Here is a 27688-nt window from a genome sequence, read left to right as displayed (position 1 = left end):
TAGCATGAAGAAGTATGTTAAGCAGATAATCTTACTGTAACACAACCCTTCATATAATGCTCATCCTTTTTTTTAGAGCAAATCCTAGTCATTTTCCTTTTACTGTTTACACTAGCCATATAGGTGCATGTTTTGTGAAAAAGAAAAGTCTCTTATTTATACACGATTGATCGTCTGTTAAGGAGATCCTATTAATATTTTCAGTGTGCCTTGTAGGGATAGACATGCACACACATTTCAACGGAATGCTAAGTACATCAATAAAATGTATGAATAAAATGGAGAAATGTTTGATAATGTACCGATTATATGAAAGTTTTTATACTATGTAACATGTATCATTATGAAGAGTCTTTATTGGTCATTGGTTATTATTGGTATAAAATATTGTTATTATGGCCAGTTTATTCTATGCCAGTTTCTTTTTTGATTCTGTTCCAAAAAACAGTAAACAAATAAATCCTCATCAAATCTATTTTCTGTTGCGTTGACTACACTAAAGCATACAGTATTCTCAGATTGAAATTTCAACAAATAAAAGAAGCTTAAATATTTTCCTTCATTTTGCTTTTTTATAGATTTGAAATCCAAGAGTATTACAGAACTAATCAAAGAAATTGTTAAGGATCAGTTGATAGTGCTACAGGGAGACATGAAGGAAACAGTAGCTCAACTGTATAAAAGTATGTCTGAAATATCGTTAGAAGTTGAAAGGACTAAGGAATTTGTGAAAACATTGAATCATACTATCATTTCTACCCATGAGAAGTGTGCACTATACGAAGAGAAAAAGGCGACAATGGAAGATGTGGTAGAACTCAAAAATCGAGTTGAGACTTTAAAAAATACAGCTTTTGTTTGCACAACTTCTTTTAAAGAAATGGAAGATAAGCATTTAGCTCTAGAGAAGGAATTAGAACATGAGAAATCAAGAAACAGGGATTATTTTGAGTCCTTGAATAACACATTGAGCAAAATAAGGGAAATCCATAGTCAGATGTTAACTGTGGAACATACAAAGGAACCAACGGTCACAGTAGTAAATAGTCCAATGGATGATAACATAAATGAATACCTTACTGCTTTGAAAGAAAGATTAAAAAAACAGAATGTAATGATGCTTCAACTGTATGATGATATAAATTCACAAGATGGCAAAATCAATAACCTTACCCTAATGTTGGATCTTCAGAAGAAATCAATTGAGAAAGCCTGTGAAGACAGATTTTCCTCTTGCAAGAATGATTTTCAGAAACAATTAAAAGGAGCTGAAGAGAACATGAAGGTCTTAAACAAAACTGTCTCTGATGTAGTCCTTCCTCTGGATAACAAGATCGATAAGATGAATGAGCAAATAAGTGATTTGTGTTATGACATGGAAATACTGCAACCTTTAATAGAAAGGGGGGCACCATTTAGCATGACAGCTGAAAATGATCATAGGACTGATATAGCTGAAGTCGACAACCAGATTCAGAATATCACCAAATTCCTTAATGATCTAGGTTCTAGAATGAAAGAACTGCTTAAAGGCCAGGAGGAACTGCGTAGCAAAGCAGTAGCTCGTGAAGAGATGTTCGAAAGGCGCCTTAGTGAGTGTCTCATGGAAGTTGAAGATGGTCTCAATAGCACTATGGATATAATAAATAATGCTGTTGATTCTATCCATGATAATTTTGTAATGAAATCAACTATATCTGACATGGAAAATGTAGCAGAGCTCTACTATAATGCAACAACAGAGAACCTGGAAAAGGTTATAATAGCCATTCCACAGTTAAATAATACCTTGCAGAACCTGGTCAGATCATCAGGATCACGTCAACAGGATGGTGGACATACCATACACTATACTAAGGAGTCAAATGCAAATAATATCAACTTGTTGACCTATGTTGAGCTTTCTCAAAAGATAAATGCCATGCAAGTCAGGTTAGAGCAAAATGAGCTAAACATAACTCAAATGGAGGAAAAACTGCAACTTTCAGAAATGATGGCAAACAGCTGTCAATCACATGTGCAAAGTATAGAATCCCAAGTAAATATGATCCTGGCAAACCCGACTCTTTCTCCAAAGAATAGAATGGATGAGGCAGCCTCAAAAGTCAATACCCAGCAGGACGTAAACTCAAGACTTAAGGCCCTTGAGTTTAAATCTGTACGGATGTCATCGGGTATACCGCAACTAAATAAAACAGCCAATGAGGCAAAGGTCTTGTGTCAAACCATTTTCATCACTGTTAAAAAAGTCAACGACAGTGTGCCCCGTTTAATTAAAGCCGCCCAGCCAAATATTACACATTTACAGAAAGGTTTTGAGGAGTTGATTCATTTCTTAGTGGAAATAAAGATGGAAACAGTTCTGTCAAATCTGACTTCCTACATTGACAGTTCTTTTTCTGGTGTAAGAAATAACATTGCTAAACTTCAAAAACAGATGAAGCCTCCTGTAAAGAAGACAGTTCCTCCTAAAAAGATGGTGATAAATCCAACTGCATCTGCCATTGGACGTAGTCAGAGAAACACAGATATAGCAGATCAAGGTGAGTAATATACGTATTAAAGTATCTGCTTGATAACAAGGTGATTTCAGGCCAGCCAAATTCACCACGTCATCAACTATTTCATTACCAAACTATACAGTAAAACACCTTTAACCCCTTAAGGTTACGGACAGTTTTGGCCTTGAGGACAGAACTATTTTTTATATTTCCCTCTTTGCATCCCTGCGCTCATAACTTTTTTATTTTTTTGTACGACGTAGCTGTATGAGACTTTGTTTTTTGTGGGACAAGTTGTACTTTATGTAGGTACAATTTTTTGGTAGAAATACATTATCATTAAATTGATATACATTTTTATTTTGGCAAAAATGCAGAAAAAAAGCAGTTCCGCTGAAGTTTTCATTTTTATTTTTTACAAAATGCACTAACCATAAATAATGTTATATATTTGTTGTACATGTTCTTATGGTTGTGGCAATAACAAATATGTCTATATTATGTCATGTTTTCAGATTTTTAAAAAAAAGTTTATTAATTGTAAAAAATATATATTTCTGTGTATTTTTTACAAATTTTTTTATTTAACAATACTTATTTTTAAATTAATTGTACCTTTTTTTTTTAATCCCATAGAGGGATTTTTCATTTACATTTTTTAACTGTATTGTACTGGCATATATCTATATGCCAGCACCTTAGCCTGTGTACTGATTGTACCTCAGTATGCCCTAACAACAGGGAATATGGTCAGACAGCCCTGGGGTCCTTCAATGGACCCTTGGCTGTCTGGCCATACAAGGTATGAGCCTTGATCTTGTCACTTGGATTTCCTATGACGCGATCAAAGGGCAGTCCCCCTTCTCAAATTCACTTTGAATGCCGCGATCAGCTTTGATCGCGGCATTCATCTGGCTAACGACCGATTAAAGAGGTTTCTCTTCTTTCCGCCGTTAAAGATGTGCTGTAGCTGTGTATAACAGCCATTAACCCGCTGCTGATCGCACGCGCACACTGGCTGTCACACAGGACGAGAATGCTCGTCCTAATATGGCAAGCACCCACCTCTCAGGACGAGTATTATCATCCTGTGTCGGCATCCAGTTAAACTGGCTTTAATAGCATCCCATTGGTAGAAGATCATCAAATATTACTGACAAGCAAAGTACAAATACAAGTATATATATGAGATAATCTATCCCCTCCTGTGAGTTATAAGAATATTAAAAGTCACCACAGAGTTTTGTTATATGTTTTTCTAAATACCATACAGATGTAGCAATCCTTATCTTGACTGATAATTTCTTGCAGCGTGATAACTTATCACTAAATTCATTGAAAAGCCATTAAAAAAGCCAAGTTAAAGTTTCTTGCCACTGAGTATTTAAGGTGTTAAAAGTCAAATTATAGATCACTACATCTGTACTAACATAAGAATTAAAAATATATATAATACATATTTAAAAAAAACATCCTACAATATCCTCCCCTGTACCGTCATCCTGTACACGTCACATGGCTTTATCATGTGCATGAGGTTTAATGCTGCCATTACCTTATTTAGCCATTGGAAAAGTCAAGGTAAAGTTTCTTGACACAGTGTATTTAATGTGTTAAGTGTCAAGTTAAAGATTGCTACATCTGCACACTGTAAGACAAAAAATAATCTGCTCTTTGCTTCACAGATGAATATTTCAGTTGCAACAGTGGACCTTGTTTAAATGGTGGAACCTGCATTAATGACTTAAAGGGCTTTATATGCGCCTGCCGTCATCCTTTCGGAGGAGTAAACTGTAGTCTAAAGATGTCTGATGACAATACTCAGTCATTAGGTAAGTATTATTTTATGCATTTATGACCCTGTTGATACCTACTGTACATAATGACGAGAAAGATGAGAATATAAAGTATGAATGAGGACAAAAGTTTGAGCTGCAGTTCACTATTCTATTTACAGGATGGGACTGGTCCATTAGAGAATCATGGGTTCTTCTGGTGTAACCAAGTTGTATCTAAGTTGTCTCTTACAATGGATTATCAGTGGTTGCTAGACTAAAGGACCAAAAACTGACAGTGAGCTGGATTAGTTCTCACTTTCAGCAGCAAGGAAACAGTTGAGGTTCCTTGAATAGACGTTCTGCTTTTTACAGCCAGCCAGGGTCGTTCTTAGGTTGGATAGCGCCCTATGCGGGACTCTCTATTTCTTCCCTCTACAAATAGAAATTAACCACATATATAGACACGCACATACTGGAACATATATACTGTACATACATAAAAACATATTTAGACATACAGGCAAATATATAAACACACATACACGAAGGAATATATATAAACACGCACACACAAACGAGGCATGTATGAACACACACATACATATATATATATATATATACACACGCAGCATATATATATATATGTATATATATACACACACATACACACATTTATAAAAACACACACACACATATATATAAAGCACACACACATATGGCCCTTCTATACACACACACACACACACACACACACACACATATATTTATATACAAGCACACACACACACACACACACACACACACACACACATATGTATATATACACACACACACACACACACACACACACACACACATACATACACACACACACACACACCTATATATATATATATATATATATATATGTACAAACACATATATAAACACATACTGGAACGTATACAAATACATAAAGGCACAAATATAGACATACAGGCAAATATATATGTATATATTGTGAGGGTTTAGCATCAGGAGAAGTTGGTACAGCGGTTTCTTTGTAGCCAGAGACAGGGACACCGTGCATTAAAAGTCATAACAGGGCTTTGCCTGTGTTTTTATTCTTGTCAAAGAAACAGCCTCTTGTACAACAAGGCAAAATACAAAATAAATCCTGCTCGTCTGAGCACTAACTAAACAAGATATTATCTAACTATACCAAGTGCCTTCCTACCAGGCACTGGACACAAAGTAACACAGGTCTTTACTCACATAGCATACAGGCTACTCCAGCCTTAGTAGTCTCCAGTCTGAGTCAGGGGTGAGACTCCCACACACTGTGTCTGCACCTTTTTATACACAGGCTACAGGTGCAGCTAATTGAGCAGCAACCTTGTCCTACAAACAGAGATGGACTAGGGATTGGGGAACCCGCCCTGCTCTTCTCCAATCCAACTCCAGGCCCTTTTTTCCGGCTTTTCCTTAAGCCGAGATTGGAAAACTAGAGCTTTCTATTGCAAGAACTACTCATTCCCTGGAGCCTAGGATACATATGACAGGATTCTAGGGGAAATATACCTTCCCTCAATGACTTTACCTGTCACTGTCTCACAATATATATATATATATATATATAGATATACAGTAGATATATATATATATATATATATATATATATATAGATATACATACACACACATACATATATCTATATATATATATCTATATATATATATAAACACATGCACATATATATACACACACAAATATACATATATATATATATATATACATATATATATATATATATATATATATACACACAGGCACATATGTACACACATACCGGAACATATACAAATATATAAAGGCACAAATATAGACATACATGCATATATATATATATATATATATACACACACATGCACATATATATATATATATACTGTGTATATATATATACACACGCATATATATATATATATATATATATATATATATATATATATATATATATATATATATATATATATATAGAAAGAAGCATAGAACACAGCAACGGCACCAGGACTTCAGAGTAGATGAAAGCAAAAGTGGATTTATTCACCTCAGTAAAGCAACGTTTCGGTTCAACAGGAACCTTTCTCAAGCCATAGCAAACTGAACAAAGTGTCAAGTATTTATAGGAGGAGTATACATAAATCGACAATAAAACAATTAAATGCATAATTCCATCAAAACATATACAAAAGTGTATGCCATTATTATAAAAAGACATTCATAGAGTGCACATAGTTCTTCCACTGTAAGGCATATAAGGGCAATACAATATGCATAAAAAGTGTAGTGATAATCGTAAGAAACACTGTAAGTAGGGGCAATTTAAGATGATTGGAAGCAGGCAGAAGCTAATTATACTTAAACAGCAATGTACTTACTGTAAAAACGTTCGGTCATACAGAAGATAGAGAAATGCGCCCGACACACTCGTGTGTGTCTACTGCGCATGTCCCAAGATGGCGCCCACACCGGATATTGAGTCCGGTGGAACGCATCAGGCAACAAATCACCACCGCGCATGCGCCACGACGGAACTTGCGTTCCACCCCTACTGCGCACGCGCCAGCCGGGATTTGAATACATAGAGAGCAGAGATTCCTAATAATAGCATCAAATCTATAATTAGACATAGTCCACATGATATAATGGATTATATGGTCCATCCCCCAGAAAATTACATGGTTTTTGGATCATACTTTCCACGAATCGGGAGATTGAATCAATAAAAATACAAAAACACTGCTATCAGTGTAGTTTGACACCCCCTAGTGGTAGGAACATAAATATATGTGTCATGATAGCTCAATATAATTTAACTGTAGTCACCAATGGGGCAAAATAGAGATATTGTACTAAAGGGAACATTAACACTCCAACAAGGATATCAAATATTCCCAATAAATGTTATTGCAAAGAAAAACGCATCTGCCAAGATAAGGCAGTATGCGTTAAATATCAATGCTAAGCCCACACTTAGAAAGAGACAATAATAGACATAAATTAAAAAATACCAAAAAGGAAATACAAACATCCACAACATAAGAACTATATTGTCCAAATATGCAATTCTTTTGGACCAATGCTATTTTTTCAATAAGCTATCTCATATAAGCTCAGTAGATATATATTCCAAACGTGGCATTAACGTTTTTAGAACAAGGAGACTTCTGTCGCTTTCCAATATCTCTCCAAAATTGCTTGACATGCAGTTGTGTGTCTAAAGCATGCGAGAAAGAAAATGTGAGAGAGAGAAAAAAATACATATTAATATACAATATATGTGAAATATAAAAACAAATATAAAATATGTATATTCAAAAAAGGTCAAAATAGGACCTCAGATAAAACATACATCTAAGACACAAATTACACCTTTGAGAATGTCAACCAATCATATCTCTATAGATCTTTGGGAGAGAGTAGGTGACCCATCCCTATCTCAAATATGTGGACCACAGGGATATTCTATATTCAATCCCTTAGGAGACATGGTTTCTAATTTAAAAATCCACTCAAGCTCTTTTCTTTTGAGTACCCGACCCCTGTCACCGCCACGTCTCAGCTGAGGCACAGAATCAATGACTCTGAATCTCAACTGTAATAGGCTATGTTTTTTCCTATGATTTCTCATCCTGAGACGTACCTCTGTAGTGGTCTCACCAACATAGTGAAGGCCACATGGGCAACTCAACATATTGATGACATAAGAAGACTGACACGTAAAAAAACCTTTTATGTTGATTGGCTGGCCAATTTGTGGGTGATTGAAGACACCCCCTTTAATCATATTGTCACAGATGTTACAGCCAAGACATGGCAAACACCCATGTTTCGGAGGTGCCAAAAACATCTGATTTTTCCGATGTGACCCAATATCGGCCTTAACTACACTATTTTTAATAGTTTTACCTCTCCTATACGCCATCATGGGCCCCTCCTGAAATTCAATAACCTTCGGAAAGGCTCTCTCTAACATCTTCCAATCTCTCCTCAGAATCCCACCAATCTGTGGGCTTAATGAGGAGAAAGTGGAGATGAATGGTAAACGGACATTCTTATTCCCAGCCACCTGAGCAGCGAGGAGATCCTGTCTATCCAGCAGTTCAACCGTCCGTCTGTTAAAATCGAAAACATAGTCCGGATAACCCCGATCAGAAAACCTTTTGCACATTTGGTCGAGTCTTGGGGATACTTCATCCTCCTGACTAACCACCCTCTTAACTCTAATCAGCTGACTATAGGGCAGTGATTTCAACAGCGTTCTTGGATGGCTGCTGGTAAAGTGTAAGAGATTGTTTCTGTCCGTTTTCTTAGAGAACAGATCAGAAACCAATCTATTATTGACAATAGAGATTCGAGTATCCAAAAATTCAATAGAACTTGTAGAAAATGACATAGTAAATAGAATTGTGGAATTCAAACCGTTAAGAAATGTGACAAATTCCTGTAGTTGACTCATTGAGCCGGTCCAGATGAGGAAGATATCGTCTATGTATCTCCACCACCGCAGTACATGACTGAAGTGGTGGGACACATAGACAAGGCCCTCCTCAATCCGCCGCATAAAAATATTGGCATATGTGGGGGCCATATTGGACCCCATTGCCGTTCCTCTCTTCTGTAGATAGAATGTATCACCCACCAAGAAGTAATTTTTTTCTAGAATGAATTCCAGTAATGATCGTACAAACCCAATTTTGTCCTCAGAGAAGCCAGACCTTTCCAAATAGAAAAGCGAGGCATCAATACCCTCCTGATGGGCAATTGAGGTATACAGACTACCCACATCAAGGGTAACCAGAACCGACCGGTCAGGGATCAAAAGATCCTGAATCCTGACCAGGAAGTCCGAGGTGTCCCTGACGTGGGAGTCTGCACCAATGGCAAACTGCCTAAGAATTTTGTCTAAGAATATTGCCGCTGGGACAAATAGGGAATCACTCCCTGAGACAATGGGACGTCCAGGGGGCCGAGTGGAATCCTTGTGGATTTTAGGCAAGAGATAAAGAACAGGAGTCACAGGGAATTTCACCTGTAAAAAATCATGTAGATTTCTATCAATAATTTTACTCTTGAACGCATTACCTATCAGGGTATCCAATTCACGTAAATACGTGAACTTAGGATCACCCAATAGAACAGCATAGACATCAGTATCATTTAGTTGTCTTGTCATTTCTTCCAGATAAAGGGAGGTGTCCATAACAACTATGGCACCTCCCTTATCTGCCAGTTTGATTGTAAGATCCTTATTATCCATTAATTCTTTAAGTGCCATGTGTTCTATGCGTGTCAAATTTCTCTGACTAAATTGGCCACTCTGCACTTTCCTCAATGAATTAATCTGTTCTTTAACAAATAAAATATATGTTTCAACAGCATGTATATTTTGGGGAGGTTGGCATTTACTCTTGTTACATAGCCCATAATCCCTAAGATGAAACATTTCACTAGCTGGAGTTATAGAGATATCATTACCAGATTGAGACTGTTCAGAAAAATGCACCTTAAGTCTCAATGACCTAAAAAAACATTCAAGATCTAAATTTAATCTAAACCAATCTATGGGGTTATTTGGACAAAAAGACAGACCACGGTTAAGCACTTTGACCTGTGGGTCAGTTAAAATACATGACGAAATATTCACCACTAGGTCTGAGGGTTTTTCTTCCTGGTCTGATATTGCCGTATCCCCCGTGCTGGAGTCAACCTGCCTCTGGTTCTGTTGGCATTCATTCTTCCTCCTATGCTTCCTCTCGCCCCTGCGGGTTCGCTTTCTCCTATGATAGGGGTGTCCGTGTTGTCCCCTAAAAAAGGAACATTATATTGATCGTCAGAGAATTCTGAGTCCGTGACGTATGGTTCAGCTCCTCTGTATCTTCTCCTGGGTCCTCTTTCGATCCTCCTTGGACCCCTTGGGTCAGCATCTTCACCCTGCCAGCAGTAGATTTTACCAGTAGCGTAGTCATCTAGATCTCGCTGCCATTTCTGGCGTTTGGTCTTCTCAATGTCGCTACGAAACTTCTGTAGATATAAAACAACTTTTTCTCTCAGGGTTGAGAAATCTTATATAGACATCATCTCTTTCAACTGAGCCACTCTTTCGCTCAGACGTATTTTAACCAGGTCGATTTCTTTCTGTAGAAACTCCAAATTCAGCAGCAGAAGATCCTGCGAATATTTATTCGAGATAGCCTCAAACCTCTCCTTAAATGCTGTATTTGCAGGGAAGAGATTGGGTCTCAGATGTGAGCGCATGCCACGCGGTATACGGGAACATCTGTAGTACTCGCCAAGTGTTGACAGATGTAGCTCAAGGGAGATAAATCTTTTAGAGTCTGCCTCCCATTTTCTCCTTACGTTTTCAACGGTAGGAACACTTAGGAAGGTGACATCTCCCGATAGACCCTGTAGGATACGGTCGGCGTCCTCTCTGGTGTAAGTGAAAACTTGAGATGTAATCACACCTATATCCAGCTCATCTTCAGTAGACATTATTAGCAATGGGTGCACGCGTTCGATTCAAACAAACACAGTCCAACGGCAGATGAACACAGCACTCCAATGGTTTCCAGAAAATCAGGCCATGTGCTCGTTGCCTGGGGGTGAATCAATTCCCCAACATCAAATAGAAAGAAGCATAGAACACAGCAACGGCACCAGGACTTCAGAGTAGATGAAAGCAAAAGTGGATTTATTCACCTCAGTAAAGCAACGTTTCGGTTCAACAGGAACCTTTCTCAAGCCATAGCAAACTGAACAAAGTGTCAAGTATTTATAGGAGGAGTATACATAAATCGACAATAAAACAATTAAATGCATAATTCCATCAAAACATATACAAAAGTGTATGCCATTATTATAAAAAGACATTCATAGAGTGCACATAGTTCTTCCACTGTAAGGCATATAAGGGCAATACAATATGCATAAAAAGTGTAGTGATAATCGTAAGAAACACTGTAAGTAGGGGCAATTTAAAGGGAATGTGTTGCCAGAAAAACATGTTTTTTTTAAAAAAATTAAACATTTAGTGTGTGGGTGATTAAACATTGTTCAAATTTTTTTTTTTTTTTTTTGCACGAGTCAGGAAATATTATAAATTATTTCTAATTTATAATACTACCCATTTTTGGTCACTAGATGGAGCTGTTCCCAAAATTGCAGCATTGCAACATTGGGTTAAAAGCCCTCGCTCTAGTGAGCTCTCAGCATCCCCCCCTCCTTTATACTGGCTAGTGCCGGGATAAACGAGGGGTTTGAACGGTGTAACCTCCTACACTGTGTGTCGCCATTTTTTGAGCTAACCCACAGTGTAGTAGGTTTACATACAGTAGTAAACACACACAAACACGAACATACATTGAAATCTCTTACCTGCTCCTGCCGCCGCGGCTCCCTCCGGCCCGTCCGCTCCGTTTGCTGCCGCTGGTGCAAGTGCACAAATCCGGAAGCCGCGACCGGAAGTAGTAATATTACTGTCCGGCTGCGACTTCCGGTCCACAGGAAAATGGCGCCGGACGGCGCCAATTTCGAATAGGACTGTGTGGGAGCGGCGCATGCGCAGTTCCCACACAGACGCCGTACACTGCAGTCAATGGGACGGGAGCCGTTCGCAGTCCCAAATAGAAAAGCGAGGCATCAATACCCTCCTGATGGGCAATTGAGGTATACAGACTACCCACATCAAGGGTAACCAGAACCGACCGGTCAGGGATCAAAAGATCCTGAATCCTGACCAGGAAGTCCGAGGTGTCCCTGACGTGGGAGTCTGCACCAATGGCAAACTGCCTAAGAATTTTGTCTAAGAATATTGCCGCTGGGACAAATAGGGAATCACTCCCTGAGACAATGGGACGTCCAGGGGGCCGAGTGGAATCCTTGTGGATTTTAGGCTGCCGTATTCCATGTCTGTATGTGTCGTTAATCGACACACACAGAAATGGAACAAAAAATGGCAGCCCCCATAGGGAAGAAAAAGTGTAAAAATAAGAAAAAGTAAAACACAAACACACAAATGTATATAAACGTTTTTAATAAAGCACTAACATCTTTAACATATAAAAAAATAATTTGTGATGACACTGTTCCTTTAAGATGATTGGAAGCAGGCAGAAGCTAATTATATTTAAACAGCAATGTACTTACTGTAAAAACGTTCGGTCATACAGAAGATAGAGAAATGCGCCCGACACACTCGTGTGTGTCTACTGCGCATGTCCCAAGATGGCGCCCACACCGGATATTGAGTCCGGTGGAACGCATCAGGCAACAAATCACCACCGCGCATGCGCCACGACGGAACTTGCGTTCCACCCCTACTGCGCACGTGCCAGCCGGGATTTGAATACATAGAGAGCAGAGATTCCTAATAATAGCATCAAATCTATAATTAGACATAGTCCACATGATATAATGGATTATATGGTCCATCCCCCAGAAAATTACATGGGTTTTGGACCACACTTTCCACGAATCGGGAGATTGAATCAATAAAAATACAAAAACACTGCTATCAGTGTAGTTTGACACCCCCTAGTGGTAGGAACATAAATATATATATGTCATGATAGCTCAATATAATTTGACTGTAGTCACCAATGGGGCAAAATAGAGATATTGTACTAAAGGGAACATTAACACTCCAACAAGGATATCAAATATTCCCAATAAATGTTATTGCAAAGAAAAACGCATCTGCCAAGATAAGGCAGTATGCGTTAAATATCAATGCTAAGCCCACACTTAGAAAGAGACAATAATAGACATAAATTAAAAAATACCAAAAAGGAAATACAAACATCCACAACATAAGAACTATATAGTCCAAATATGCAATTCTTTTGGACCAATGCTATTTTTTCAATAAGCTATCTCATATAAGCTCAGTAGATATATATACCAAACGTGGCATTAACGTTTTTAGAACAAGGAGACTTCTGCCGCTTTCCAATATCTCTCAAAAATTGCTTGACATGCAGTTGTGTGTCTAAAGCATGCGAGAAAGAAAATGTGAGAGAGAGAAAAAAATACATATTAATATACAATATATGTGAAATATAAAAACAAATATAAAATATGTATATTCAAAAAAGGTCAAAATAGGACCTCAGATAAAACATACATCTAAGACACAAATTACACCTTTGAGAACGTCAACCAATCATATCTCTATAGATCTTTGGGAGAGAGTAGGTGACCCATCCATATCTCAAATATGTGGACCACAGGGATATTCTATATTCAATCCCTTAGGAGACATGGTTTCTAATTTAAAAATCCACTCAAGCTCTTTTCTTTTGAGTATCCGACCCCTGTCACCGCCACGTCTCAGCTGAGGCACAGAATCAATGACTCTGAATCTCAACTGTGATAGCCTATCATGAACTATGTGCAATATATGAATGTCTTTTTATAATAATGGCATACACTTTTGTATATGTTTTGATGGAATTATGCATTTAATTGTTTTATTGTCGATTTATGTATACTCCTCCTATAAATACTTGACACTTTGTTCAGTTTGCTATGGCTTGAGAAAGGTTCCTGTTGAACCGAAACGTTGCTTTACTGAGGTGAATAAATCCACTTTTGCTTTCATCTACTCTGAAGTCCTGGTGCCGTTGCTGTGTTCTATGCTTCTTTCTATTTGATGTTGGGGAATTGATTCACCCCCAGGCAACGAGCACATGGCCTGATTTTCTGGAAACCATTGGAGTGCTGTGTTCATCTGCCGTTGGACTGTATATATGTATATATATATATATATATATATATATATATACACACACATATACATATATATATGTGCTTGGAAATCACGAGCAGAACACGGACCCATTGATTTCAATGGGGCCGTACACACATGCGTGAGTTTTCACGCAGCGAGAGTCCACTGCGTGAAACTCACTGCATATCCTATATTGGTGTGTTTTTATACACCTACGCGTCCATTGAAGTCTGTGCGTGCGTGAAAAACACGCACTGCACACGGGTGATTTGCACATCAATTCGATTGAAAATATATATTTTTTATAAAAGATGTGCTTTGCCAGTGCGTGAATAATGCATGCCACTCGCAAAGCACACTGATGCATAATGCAACACACACGAACCAGATTCACGCGCGTTTTTCACACGCGTGAATCTTATACGCTGTGTGTGAATGAGGCCTTATCTGCAATCCTATGTAACACCACAGCTAACACACAGTGATAACTCTCTGAGTACAGATAATGTAATAGATGTTACCTGATTACAGATAATGTAGTAGTGTTACCTGCAGTCCTATGTAACACCACAGATACCACACTCTGATAACTATACCCACACATGCACACACACACACACACACACACACACACACGCATGCACAAATATACATGTATATATATATATATATATATATATATATATATATATATATATATATATATATATATACTACCGTTCAAAAGTTTGGGGTCACCCAGACAATTTTGTGTTTTCCATGAAAACTCACACACCCCTTTGTAGATAGTGTCACACACGCCCTTGCAGATAGTGCCACACACAACCCACTGTGGATAGTTCCACACACACCCCACCCTGTAGATAGTGCCACACACACCCCCATGCAGATAGTGCCACAAACAACCCCCTGTGGATAGTTCCACACACACCCCACCCTGTAGATAGCGTCACACACACCCCACCCTGTAGATAGCACCATTGGTGCTCCCCTAGTAGTGGAATCCCCAGCTAGAGCGTTGCTGACGCTCTGGCCGGGGATTCCAGTCCGGGGAAACACCTGGTGCCACTGTCCATATATGAACAGGGACATCACGAGCTCCCTCTAGAAGTGGAATCTCCGGACCAGAGCGTCGGTAATGCTCTGGCTGGGGATTCGACTCCTAGACAGGGACTCCCTTTAGCAGCGGAATTCCCAGCAACAGCGTCAGCAATACTCTGGCAGGGGATTCCGCGCCTGAGGGAGCCCCCCACCGTCACTATCAATATATGGATAGTGATGTCAGGGGACCCTAGGAACAGATTTCTCTTGCAGACTGTCGGCAACGCTCTGGCCGGGGATTCCGGTCCTGGAGGAGCCCCTCAGGTCACATATATGGACAGGGACATCAGGGGCTCCCACTAAGAGCAGAATCCCCGGCAAGAGCGTCAGCAACGCTCTGGCCAGGGATTCCACTTCTGGAAAAGCCATGACAGCAGCGTCAGCACCCGGCGACCGAGTGGGCACCCCAAAGGCAGTGGGCCTTGGCACTTGCCTGAGTTCGCCGGGTGCTGATGCTGTCCCTGCACTTACCATCTCTCCTCGCTGAACAAGCTTTTTACAGGGGTAGGCTATGGGAAGAGCTTCCTTCTCTTCTGTTTCTGCCCCTGCTTCCTCTGTGTGTGTAAGCAGGAGCAGAGGATACAGAATTCAAGTGCCCCCTACATGTTTGGAGGCTGCAGTGCCCTGTGCACTCGCACAGGTTTGCACACCCCTAAAGCTGGCCCTGCACCCAGTTCACTATTGAACATCAGAGAATTTAAGAGCAATAATAAAATTCCTTCTGATGAAACTTTAAATCCTTACACCACTGTTCAGTAAACTAAATCACCCTCCTTCCCAAAGGATTTCAGAGACTTCAAATCCTCCTATTTTGTGTACCAAGAAGTTAAAGTTCCCCACTAGTACTGGCACCGGTTTTTAGGAAACAAACACATTCTCTTACCCTATTGGTCAACCCTTTTTAGTGACCAGTGAAGGTAACCTGTTTTCACCATGGGACAACAGGGAATGTAACCATACTTCCTCCATCCTCTCCTAAACCAAATAATTTATCTTCCGCACATCACTGGACACTAGAAAAGTTGATCCACTCTCTCCAGGCCCCCACTGGACACCACAGAATTTAAACTTTCCTTTTCATAATTTGATATCAGCTATGAACAGAAGTCTGAACCGTGTCAATGCTTCAATGTGGATTTCACATGTTAATAGATAAAGCAGTGATTTATGGAATTGGAATGCCAGAATATCCTGTTCTTGACAACAGCTAAATTAACCCCCTCTTCACCAGACAATAGGAAATTCAAACATATCTTTCCATGAGATAACAGGAGTTTTAACCTCCCTCTTCCTAATTCCCATGAGGAATTTTAACTTCCAACTGCTCCAAATGACGAAGGGAATTTCAACGCCCCAATATCCTTAAGAAGCCAAGGAATATAAATTCCCTTCTCCCTGGACACCAGAGAATTTAGCCCACTGTCTTCAATGCAATAGTGAATGCATTTTACCAGCAGAATGATTTTTTCTGGTAGGCCAAGTGTACCCCATTTCAATGCTGATGTGGGAAGTGTGCTTCCTAGCAACAGAAGAATGTACATGCATCTTTTTGGCTTTCAATGATGGTTCTATCGAAATTTTGACTAGCAGTATCAGTTATTCTGTTCACCATGAGCAGAATGTATATTTATCTAAGCCCAAGTGAGTTTAACCGATTTCTATGGCCGGTTTCCAGAAGTGTTGAAATATGATAATGATCTTTCAGACTATTGTATTTTGTCTGCTGCATCTTGACTACAAAATTGGCAGGAGTAAATCTAATTATGATTACCTCTATTCATTCTCAGTGCTGACACTTGTGCTCAGCACATTTTGAAACAGATTTTTCAATATATAATCCAATTTTCTGAGCCTGAAAAAGCAGAGGTTAGATAGCATTCCAAGGTGACATACTAATTTACTAAGATAAAGTTCCAGTAGAGTCACAATGTCTTGTTTTACACATCACAAGGACAGTCACAGTGTAATACTGCTTTGTATATTTTTTGTAGCTCCTTTTTTCTATGGATGTTGCTTTATTTGTAAGAATAAAAATCGTGAAAATGAAATAAATATATATATATATATATATATATATATATATATATATATATATATATATATATATATATATATATATATCTATCTCTGTAAACAATTGGACATAAAATGTAAAATTCTTCAAATATTTAGTTTTTTCAGGTATTTAATTATCATAGTTACATTGGTTGATAGACACATGATTATATGGGTGAGACTTAGGTTGGTGAACCAATGCAGTACCTTCTGTGGACATCCTCCCTCTTATGATATACCTTAGAGTATCCAAATAATACTTTCATACAGAGCTCAAATAACACTGTCAGTCAGTTGCCTAAATAGCACCACCAATTTAATAATCTAGCTAATGAAGCTGCCTTTTCATAGGATCAGGAACCAAGTGCAGGTTGCACACCCAATGCAATCTGTAACGTCCATGGCCGCTGACCGTCATTCCTACTCAATTATGTTAACCTGCTCCCAGTGTTCCTGCTACCTGTATCCTGTATTCCATGCTGTGTTTAGTTCCTGAGCATTTCTAGTGTTGGAGTCGTGTTGTGCTGCCTGCTGTTATACACCACATCTGGTGTTATCTGCCACTCCTGGTATCATCCACCACGTCTGGTGCAACATGCCACACCTGCTGGTATACACCACGTCTGGTGTCATCTGCCACTCCTTGTACCATCCACCACCATCCGCCACGTCTGCCATATCTATCCCCATCCATGCCAGAGCCCCTGCCACTGTCTGGACTATCTCAGGTACCCGTGTGCTACGAACCTCTTGTCTGTATTGCGGCCTTAAAGGCCATTTCGTGCATAAATCTCCACAAAAGTCGGGAAAGTCCAGCACCTAGGTTTGGTGGGAAAGATAACCCTAGGTGGGACAACGCCAAATGTCAAAGCCTCTCCCAAGTTATCTATTCCTGTGACCATCATCTCCGGAGAGACATCACACTTCTCCTCTGCCTATCTGGTGTCCGTAGCAGCTGCAAATTTCATCCAACAGGATTTAGTGGATTGTCTACATCTACCTACAGTTCTTCTAGAGAGACCTCTGGCTGTTGCCTCTGTAAATGGACTAGCATTGCCTGATCCTATTGTGTCCGTCACTAAACCACTGACACTACAAATCGGAGTTCTCCACTCGGAACAGATTACCTTCCTCGTTCTACCTAATGCAATTAACCCAGTTCTGCTGGGCTTTGTCTACATGATCCGGTTCTCGACTGGAGTTCTGGAGAGGTCCTCCAATGGGGACCCAGATGCTTTAGCCGTTGCCTGCCACAGGTTCGTCCTTTTTCACCTCCACTGCATCAGTCACTCTCCAATCTACCATCACATTATGCTAGTCGGACGTCTTCAGTAAGAAGGTAGCAGAGACTCTTCCTCCCCATCGCATCTACGATTGCCATGTTGTATTACTTCCTGACGCCTCGCCACCTCGAGGTCGAGTTTATCTTTTCTCCCTGCCAGAGACCCTAGCCATGTCTGCATATGTTAAGGAGAACCTCGAGAGACGGTTCATCTGGAAGTCATCCTCTCAGGCCGGAGCCGGATTCTTCTTTGTGAAAAAGAAGGACGGATCTCTTCGTCCATGTATCGACTACCGGGACCTGAACCAAATTACTGTTAAAAATAAGTATCCCCTGCCACTTATCTCAGAACTTTTCGATAGAATACGTGAGGCCAAGGTGTTCACAAAGCTGGATCTACGCAAGACTTATAACTTGATAACTATCCGCAAAGGTGACGAGTGGAAAACCGCATTTAACGAATACCTTGTGATGTTCCCCTTTGGACTATGTAACGATCCAGCTGTGTTCCAGGAGTTTGTAAATGCCATTTTCCGAGACCTGCTGTATGTCTGTGTGGTGGTCTATCTGGACGACATCCTGATTTACTCACCTGATTTGATGAAACATCGGAAGCATGTTTGCCAAGTTCTTTCGCGGTTAAGGGGGAATCACCTATATGCTGAATTCGAGAAATGTGTGTTCGAGAGGAACTCTCTGTGCTTCCTGGACTACATCGTATCTGACCGTGGTCTCAAGATGGATCCAGAGAAGGTGAGATCCGTCTTAGAATGGCCACGACCACAGGGTCTTTGTTCCATACAACGATTTCTGGGATTTGCAAACTTCTATCGGCAATTCATCCCGAACTTCTCATCTCTGACTACTCCTATCTCGGCCCTCACCAAGAAGGTAGTGAACGCCAAGGTTTGGCCTCCGGAGGCAAAATCAGCATTTACTGATCTCAAGAGCGCTTTCACCTCAGCATCTGTTCTCCATCACCCTGATGCTTCTCTGCAGTTCTTTTTGGAGGTGGATACCTCTTCCGTAGGTGCAGGAGCACTACCATGCCAAATTAACCCTAAAGGCAAGATGGTGGCCTGTGGCTACTTCTCAGAATTATTCTCTCCAGCAGAACGCGACTATTCCATCGAGGATCGGGAATTGGTGGCCATCAATTTGACCTTAGAGGAGTGGAGACACTTGCTGGAGGGTGCTATCCATTCTATTATCACCTATACTGACCACAAGAACCTCACGTACCTACAGTCAGCTCAATGTTTAAATCCACGCCAAGCCAGATGGTCGTTGTTCTTCGACCGATTTCAGTTTTTGCTTTACTTCCGTCCTGCAGACAAGAATGTGAAGGCTGACGCCTTGTCTCGCTCCTTTGGAACCAATGACGCTAAGGAAACTCCTCAATACATCATAGATTCTTCTAGGATTATTGCCGCTAACCCTCTGCAAATTAGAGACATTCCTCCTGGAACAACTTTTGTCCGTCTTGCTGACCCGAAGAGAATTCTCCGCTGGGGACACAACTTTAAACTTGCTGGGCACTCTGGTGTCCGTAAGGCACAAAACTTAATAGCTTGTCACTATTCGTGGCCTACTCTACCTGGAGATGTTGCGGACTATGTCTCTTCATGTATGAACTGTTTCCTCGAACAAGTCTACCCGCTCCAAACCTGATGGTCCGTTACTACACCTGCCTGTTCCTGATGCCCCTTGGCAGCATATAGCTATGGACTTTATCACTGACCTTCCCCTCTCAGCTGGATGTACTACGATCTGGGTAGTAGTGGATCGTTTCTCTAAAATGGCACATTTTATTCAGTTGACCGGTCTTACTTCTGCTCCTCGTCTGGCAAATCTGCTTATTCTGCACATCTTCTGGCTACACGGACTTCCTCTGCATATTGTCTCGGACCGGGGTGCACAGTTTACATCCAAGTTTTAGAGAGCCCTGTGCAACCTGCTAGACGTTAAACTGGACTTCTCTTCCGCCTATCACCCACAGTCCAATGGTCAAGTGCAGAGGATAAATCAAATTTTGGAGAATTATCTTCGTCATTTAGTTTCCGCCCAACACGACAATTGGGTACAACTTCTGCCTTGGGCGGAGTTCTCGTATAACAATCACACAAGTGAATCTACTGCCTCGCCTCCTTTCTACATTGTGTACAGCCAGCATCCTCGAGCTCCTCTTCCTGGGCCAGCCATGACTAAAGTACCAGCAGCAAATTTCTAATTTGGGACTTTTATTCATATCTGGCAGCAAACTAAGTCTGCGATCGTCCAGGCAGAGGACCGAATGAAAAAGCATGCTGATAAAAGAAGAAAAGTTCCTCCTCAGTTCTTTTCTGGAGTTAAGGCCTGGCTATCCTCAAGGAACATTTGTTTGAAGTGCCCTCATACAAATTTCCTCCCTCCTGAAACCTGTGGTCCTGAACCACTACAGTAAAACTCCTAGCCCTGCAGCTGCTCCCAGCAGTTCATCTGATGTGTTTGAGGTGGAGGAGATCCTGGACTGCAAGAGGGTAGGAGGAAGGACATTCTATTTGGTGGACTGGAGAGGGTTTGGTCCTGAGGAGAGGTCCTGGGAACCAGAAAAGAACCTTTCTACTTCCTACTTACCCCTCGACGGCCGCGACCATGGACTTGTGAGTGCTGGCCGGCATTTCCATCCTAGGAGACGCCAGCACTCACTTCTGCTCCACTCTGCAGTGTCCCGTAGTGCGCGTGCGCTCGTGCCCGGCCTTAAAGGGCCAGTGCGCACACATGTAAAATATGGTTAATTAGCCATAATCACCATGGACTATAAAAAGGGCTCTGCCCTTTCACTCCTTACCTGGGTGTTGTTGTAGTTTTCCCATGTTCTTATTGCAAATGGTCCCTTAGTGTTATCCTGCTCCCAGTGTTCCTGTGCCTTGCTACCTGTATCCTGTATTCAGTGCTGTGTCTATTTCCTGAGCCTGTCTATTGTTGAAGTCGTGTTGTGCCGCCTGCTGTTACACACCACGTCTGGTGTTATCTGCCACTCCTCGTATCATCTGTCATGTCTGGCGCAACCTGCCATGCCTGCTGGTATACACCACATCTGGTGTCATCTGCCACTCCTGGTACCATCCGCCATGTCTGACGCAACCTGCCACATCTAGCCCCATCTGTGCCAGAGCCTCTGCCACCATCTGGAATATCTCAGGTACCCTTGTGCTACGAACCTCTTGTATAGACTTTGCATAGACTGTGACTTGACTAGCTGCCTCTCTGCTATGGCGTAGCGGCCTAATGTGTCTACATACCCCTAGATCGTGACACAAGCCCTGTTAACCACCAAGTTAATCATTTCTCAAATTTAGTTTGTATACATTAGAAACTTACACACACACACACACACACACACACACACACACACACACACACACACACACACACCGTTCAGTTATAGGGGAACCTTGACTATATTGTGCCACTGAGCGACTTTGATAAGGGCCAAATTGTGATGGCGACATGGCTGGGTCAGAGCATCTCCAAAACAGCAGGTCTGGTGGGGTATTCTTGGTTTGCAGTAGTTAGTACCTACCAAAAGTGGTCCAAGGAAGGACAACTGGTAAACCAGCGACAGGATCATGGGCACCTGAGGCTCATTGATGCACGCAGGGAGCGAAGGCTAGCCTATCTGGACCAAAATCACTTAAGAGCTATTGTAGCATAAATTGCTGAAAAACCTAATGCTTGCTATAATATAAATGTGTCAGAACACACACTGCATCGTAACTTGCTGTGTTTCGTACTGCAAAGCTGCAGATCGATAAGAGTGCCCATGCTGACCCATGTCCACCGCTGAAAGCAGTGAACACATGTGCTTGTGAGCATCAGGACTGTACCTTGAAGCAATGAAATAAGGTGACCTGGCTCGATTAACCACATTTTCTTTTACATCATGTGGATGGCTTGGTGCGTGTGCGTCACTTACCTGGAGATGAGATGGCACCAGGATGCACTAAGGATCTAAGGGAAGAAGGCAAGCCGACGGAGGCAATTTGATGCTCTGGGCAATGTTCTGCTGGGAAACCTTGGGTCCTGGCATTCATGTAGCACCTACATAAACATTGTTCCAGAGCAAGTACACCCTTTCATGGCAACAATATTCCCTAATGGCAGTGGCCTCTTTCAGCAGTATAATGCACCCAGCCTTGTTCTGCAATAGTTGGAGGATTATAATAAAGAGTTTCAAGGTGTTGACTTCCAATTTCTTTTTTTCTGATCGAGAATCTGTGGGATTTTCTCAAAAAACAAGTCCCACCCATTGAGGTCTCACCTTTCAACTTACAGGACTTAAGGGGTCTACTGCTAACTTCTAAGTGCCAGATACCACTGGACACCTTCAGAGATCTTGTGAAGTCCATGCCTTGATGAGTCAGAGCTGTTTTGGAGGCATGAGTGGGACTTACACAATAGAAGGCAGATGGTTTTTATTGCTATGGCTGAACGGTGTATATATTAAGATCACCTCTAAGGAATCTTTTTTTAACAGGCTAAACAAGCCCAATGTTTCCATTCCTTTTATTAATATATTTTAAGGACGCAGCCTAGTTTTGGTCTTAAGGCTCAGAGCCCATTTTTCAAATCTGACATATTTCACTTTATAACTTCGGAATGATTATACCTATCCAAGCGATTCTGAGATTGTTTTCTCATGAGAAATTGGGCTTTATGTTAGTGGTAAAATTTGGTCAATATATTCAGTGTTTATTTGTGAAAAACAGCAAAATTGAGAGGAAGTTTGGAAAAAATTAAATTTTTCTGAATTTAAATGTATCTGCTTGTAAGACAAATGGTTATACCACCCAAATAGTTACTAGTTCACATCTCCCATATGTCTACTATATGTTGGCATCAATTTTTGAACATTATTTTATTTTTCTAGGACATTACAAGGCTTAGAACATAAACAGCAATTTCTCGTATTTTGAATACAATTTCGAAAACCTCTTTTTTTTTAAGTACCAGTTAAGATCTGAAGTTGCTTTAAGGGGCCTATATATTAGAAACCCCCATAAAACACCCCATTATAGAAACTAGACTCCTCAAAGTATTCAAAACAGCATTCAGAAAGTTTCTTAACCCTTTAGGTGTTTCACAGGAATTTGAAGCAATGTAGAGGTGAATCCTTTTTATTAATTTTTTTCTGTAAAACAGAAGGTTTTACCAAAGAAACACAACTGAATACTTATTACCAAGATTCTGCCGTTTTTAGAAATATCCCACATGTGGTCCTAGTGAGTTAATGGACTGAAGGACAGGCCTCCGAAGCAAAGCAGCACCTAGTGGATTTCGAGGCCTCCTTTTTATTAGGCACCAAGTCCGGTTTGAAGAAGTCCTAAGGTGCCAAAACTGTCGAAGCCCCCCAACGGTGACCTAATTTGGCAAACTACACCCCCTCAAGAAGCTTTTCGAGGGGTATAGTGGGCATTTAGACCCCACTGGTTTTTTTTTAACGGAATTTTGTAGAATTTGGCTGTGCAATTGAAAATAATTTTTTTCCGATAAAAGGTACAAATTTTTAATTTTGAGAAGGAATAAAGGAGAAAAAGCACCCCAACATTTGTAAAGCAATTTCTCCTGATTACGGCAATACCCCATATGTGGTCATAAACTGCTGGTTGGACAAACGGCAGAGCTGAGAAAGGCAGGAGTGATATTTGGCATGTAGATTTTGCTGGATTGGTTTCTGGGCGCCATGTCGCATTTGCAGAGCTTCTGAGGTACCAGTACAGGGGAAACACCTTAAAAGTGACCCCATTTTGGAAACTAGACCCCTTCAGGAATTCATTGTAGTTTCCATGGGGTGCATGCAACGTTTTGATAAATTTTTATTCTATTTTTTAAGCGGCATGGTGACTAAAAAACAGCAATTCTACTATTGTTTTTTATTAAAAAATTTTTTACAGCGTTCACCATGCGCTATAAGTGATATATTCACTTTTATTTATTTTATGGTGTTCACTGCGAGGGTAAATAACAAATTACTTTTGTAGTACAGGCCATTATGGACGCGGCAATACCAATTATGTATAGTTTATTTGTTTATTTATTTTCATAATAAAGGACTGATAATGGAAAAAGGGGGATTTTTACGTTTATTACTTTTAATCTTTTATTTTTTTACACAACTATTTTATAACTTTTTTATTTTGTCCCACTAGGGGACTTGAAGGCAGGAGGCCCTGATCGCTATTCTAATACACTGCACTACATGCATAATGCAGCATATTAGAGCTGTCAGCTACTTGCCACTTTAGTGGTTACTTTGTCAGGACCCACTAGGCTTCCGTAGATGGCATAGCCAGAGGCCATTGTTAGGCCTCCAGTTGCCATAGCACCAATCGCCGCTCGCTATCATGTAGTGGGCCGACAATGGTGGTTTAACCCCTAAGAAGCCGCAATCGCTATTGAACGCGGCATCTAAGGGGTTAATCAGCGGGGACACCGCGATTAGTCCCGCTGAAGGAACTGCGGCAACTGCTGTACGAGACAACAGTGGTCACAGCTCCTGTATGTGTTGCGAGGACAGCCAAAATGGTTGATCCTCTCGTGACGTACTAGTAGGTCATGGAGCACGAACGATGCATTTACCATGACCCAATAGTTCGTCCAGGAACAGGAAGGGGTTAAACCCTCTCTTGCTCACCTATTTATAGGCGGCAGGCACGAATGGTCAAAAATGGGTAAAGACAGGTACACAGGAATTTCATAAGACAAGACTGCAAGAAACACACAGGAACACTAGGAACCAAATTGCTCTGGCAATGTGTAGCAAAGCAGACAGGCTTTTAAAGCTAGTTAGGTGATGGACTTTGAAAATTGGTGACGTTAGCCCTTTAAGAATACAAAGGGTCAGCCCGCGCTAAGACCCAGAGGAGAATGTCGGTGGCTGGAGCAGCCTCCAGATATCGAATGAGGAGACAAAGGGAGGACGCGTGGATGCCGGGGACAGGTATGTATAATGTGCTGGCTAGTTTTTCACCCATACAAAAGCGTTTTTCCCTGTGCTCTAGCAAGTGCTTTTGCTAAATCTAAACATATGACATAAACATGTTTTTAAATTAACAACTTCCATCAACATCCTTTTCCAATGGCATCATTTTTTCATTTTAAAAAATATTCAGGGAAATTTATCAAAACTAGAGCAAGGAAAAGTGGAGCAACTACTCGCAGCAACCAATAACACTGCTACATTCATTCTCCAAATGTTTTTTTAAACGTCAGACTTGAAATCTGATTGGTTAATACGGGCAATGCGTCCACTTTCTCCTTGAACTAATTTTGATAAATATCTCCCATTGTGCTTAAACGGAACAGTAAAGGATTTAACTCCTTATATGATACTGATTTAGTGGTTACTTTGCTGATGATTGGTTTTGAACCAATGGAATTCTGTTCCATTGTTACAAAAATGAATAGCACTTATTACTTAAAAATGATTCTTGCTTAGTAGTTGTTATTGTTAGCGTTTAACAAAGAATCTTGAGAATTTGACAAAATATAGACAGAACTTCTCTATAATAGAATGAATGTATGTTTCCACAGATTTCTCAAAAGGATCATACCGCTACGCACCAATGGTGGCTTTTTCAGCCTCTCACACATACGGGATGACATCTCCTGGTCCAATTCGATTCAACAATTTATATGTAAATTATGGCTCCTCCTATGCACCCAGCACTGGGAAGTTTCTTGTGCCATACCTTGGAGTGTATGTCTTTAAGTTTACCATTGAATCATACAGTCATCGTGTTTCTGGTTATTTAGTGGTTGATGGGGTAGATAAGATTGCATTTCAATCTGAAAATATTAATAGTAACATGTACAGTGATAGGATGGTGACAGGAGATACTTTGTTGGAATTGAACTATGGGCAGGAAGTGTGGCTCAGGTTAACATCAGGCTCCATTCCAGCACAGTACCCGCCTGTTACAACATTTAGTGGCTACCTGTTATACCGTACATAATGCATATTACAGCAGCTTTACTGACGCAATTGAAACTGTGTGTGTATATGTACAGTATATTAGGATTTTAATGTAAATCTTAGGGCCAAAATACCCAAAAATATGGATTATTCTGTTGGAGGACAGATCCGTCACAGTGGAAAAACAATAGGTTGTAACAGTTGAACAGATGGAGGCTACATTTAACAATGCAAGAAGAGCTGCTTTTAATGGGTGGCAAAATGGGCAATTGCCCAGGGTCTCTGTTTACTAGGGGCCCAAAGGGCAGGACCCTAAAAGCAAAGTAAAATCATTATTTAGTAGTATAGAGTGGTATAATTTGGGAATTGAATTGCAGCATTATATGAGAACTATATGGCAGTATTATGTGGGCTAAGTGAGTAACATTCGGATAATGCATATTATTTTCCCACTATGGCAGTATTTTCCTGCCACTATTTGGTGGTATGGTGGTATTATGTGAGCTGTAATAACAATTGGAAAAAAAACAGTCTAAAAATGGCAAGCAGATTGTCCTACTTTTCTTATTGCCCAGAGCTCCGAATTTTTTCAAAATTAGCCTAAATTTAAGAAGGAGGTCCTCTCCTCATATTGAAATTATCGTTATTGCTAATTTATTTAGTACATTAGCAGTTTATATCAAGTTAAGAAGAAAAAAAACCACCGTGGCCTGTGATTTAATGTAATACAATAGAAGGGTACTATATAAAGCTAAAACATAACTTTTATTATATAATATTAGCAAAAACAGAAAAATAAATATATGAAATATGGGGTCAGATTTTGTGTGCCTGGTCCCAGAATGCAAATATGTATAACAATATGCAATTTCCATAACATTTTTACATCTCTGCATGAAATGTATGTTAATATTGCAATAAAATGGTCAGGCATATACATCAACATTTTCCAGAAAGAAAAATTGCAATAAATAATTCAACATTTTCTCAATAATTTTTTTATGATCAAATATTATTTAACCTCTTTTGTTGCAATAACTGTATCATTTCTAGAAAAATATAATAATAGAAATATAGACAATCATATATTTAGTATATACATATACATGATTATGATCATTATATTATGACCATTTTTGTGTTTTCGGGACAACTTAAAGAGGCTCTGTCACCAGATTTTGCAGCCCCTATCTGCTATTGCAGCAGATAGGCGCTGCAATGTAGATTACAGTAACGGTTTTA

The 27688-nt window shown here is 40.2% G+C and overlaps 1 protein-coding gene across 1 annotated transcript in view; it reads left to right on the top strand.

The window, feature by feature from the left end:
* MMRN1 (multimerin 1) overlaps nt 1-27394 on the top strand; it is a 121886-nt gene extending 94492 nt beyond the window's left edge. The window contains exons 6-8 of the mRNA XM_075849775.1: nt 579-2543; nt 4187-4333; nt 26065-27394. Of these exons, the coding sequence (XP_075705890.1) occupies nt 579-2543; nt 4187-4333; nt 26065-26486 (2534 nt within the window). The 3' untranslated portion in view covers nt 26487-27394. The remainder of the gene's footprint in view (nt 1-578; nt 2544-4186; nt 4334-26064) is intronic.
* The last annotated feature ends 294 nt before the right edge of the window (nt 27395-27688 follow it).

Source organism: Rhinoderma darwinii, chromosome 1, assembly GCF_050947455.1.
Source record: "Rhinoderma darwinii isolate aRhiDar2 chromosome 1, aRhiDar2.hap1, whole genome shotgun sequence".
NCBI lineage: Eukaryota > Metazoa > Chordata > Amphibia > Anura > Rhinodermatidae > Rhinoderma > Rhinoderma darwinii.
Note: the sequence above shows the minus strand (reverse complement) of the source record. Positions and strands in the feature narration are given on the sequence as shown.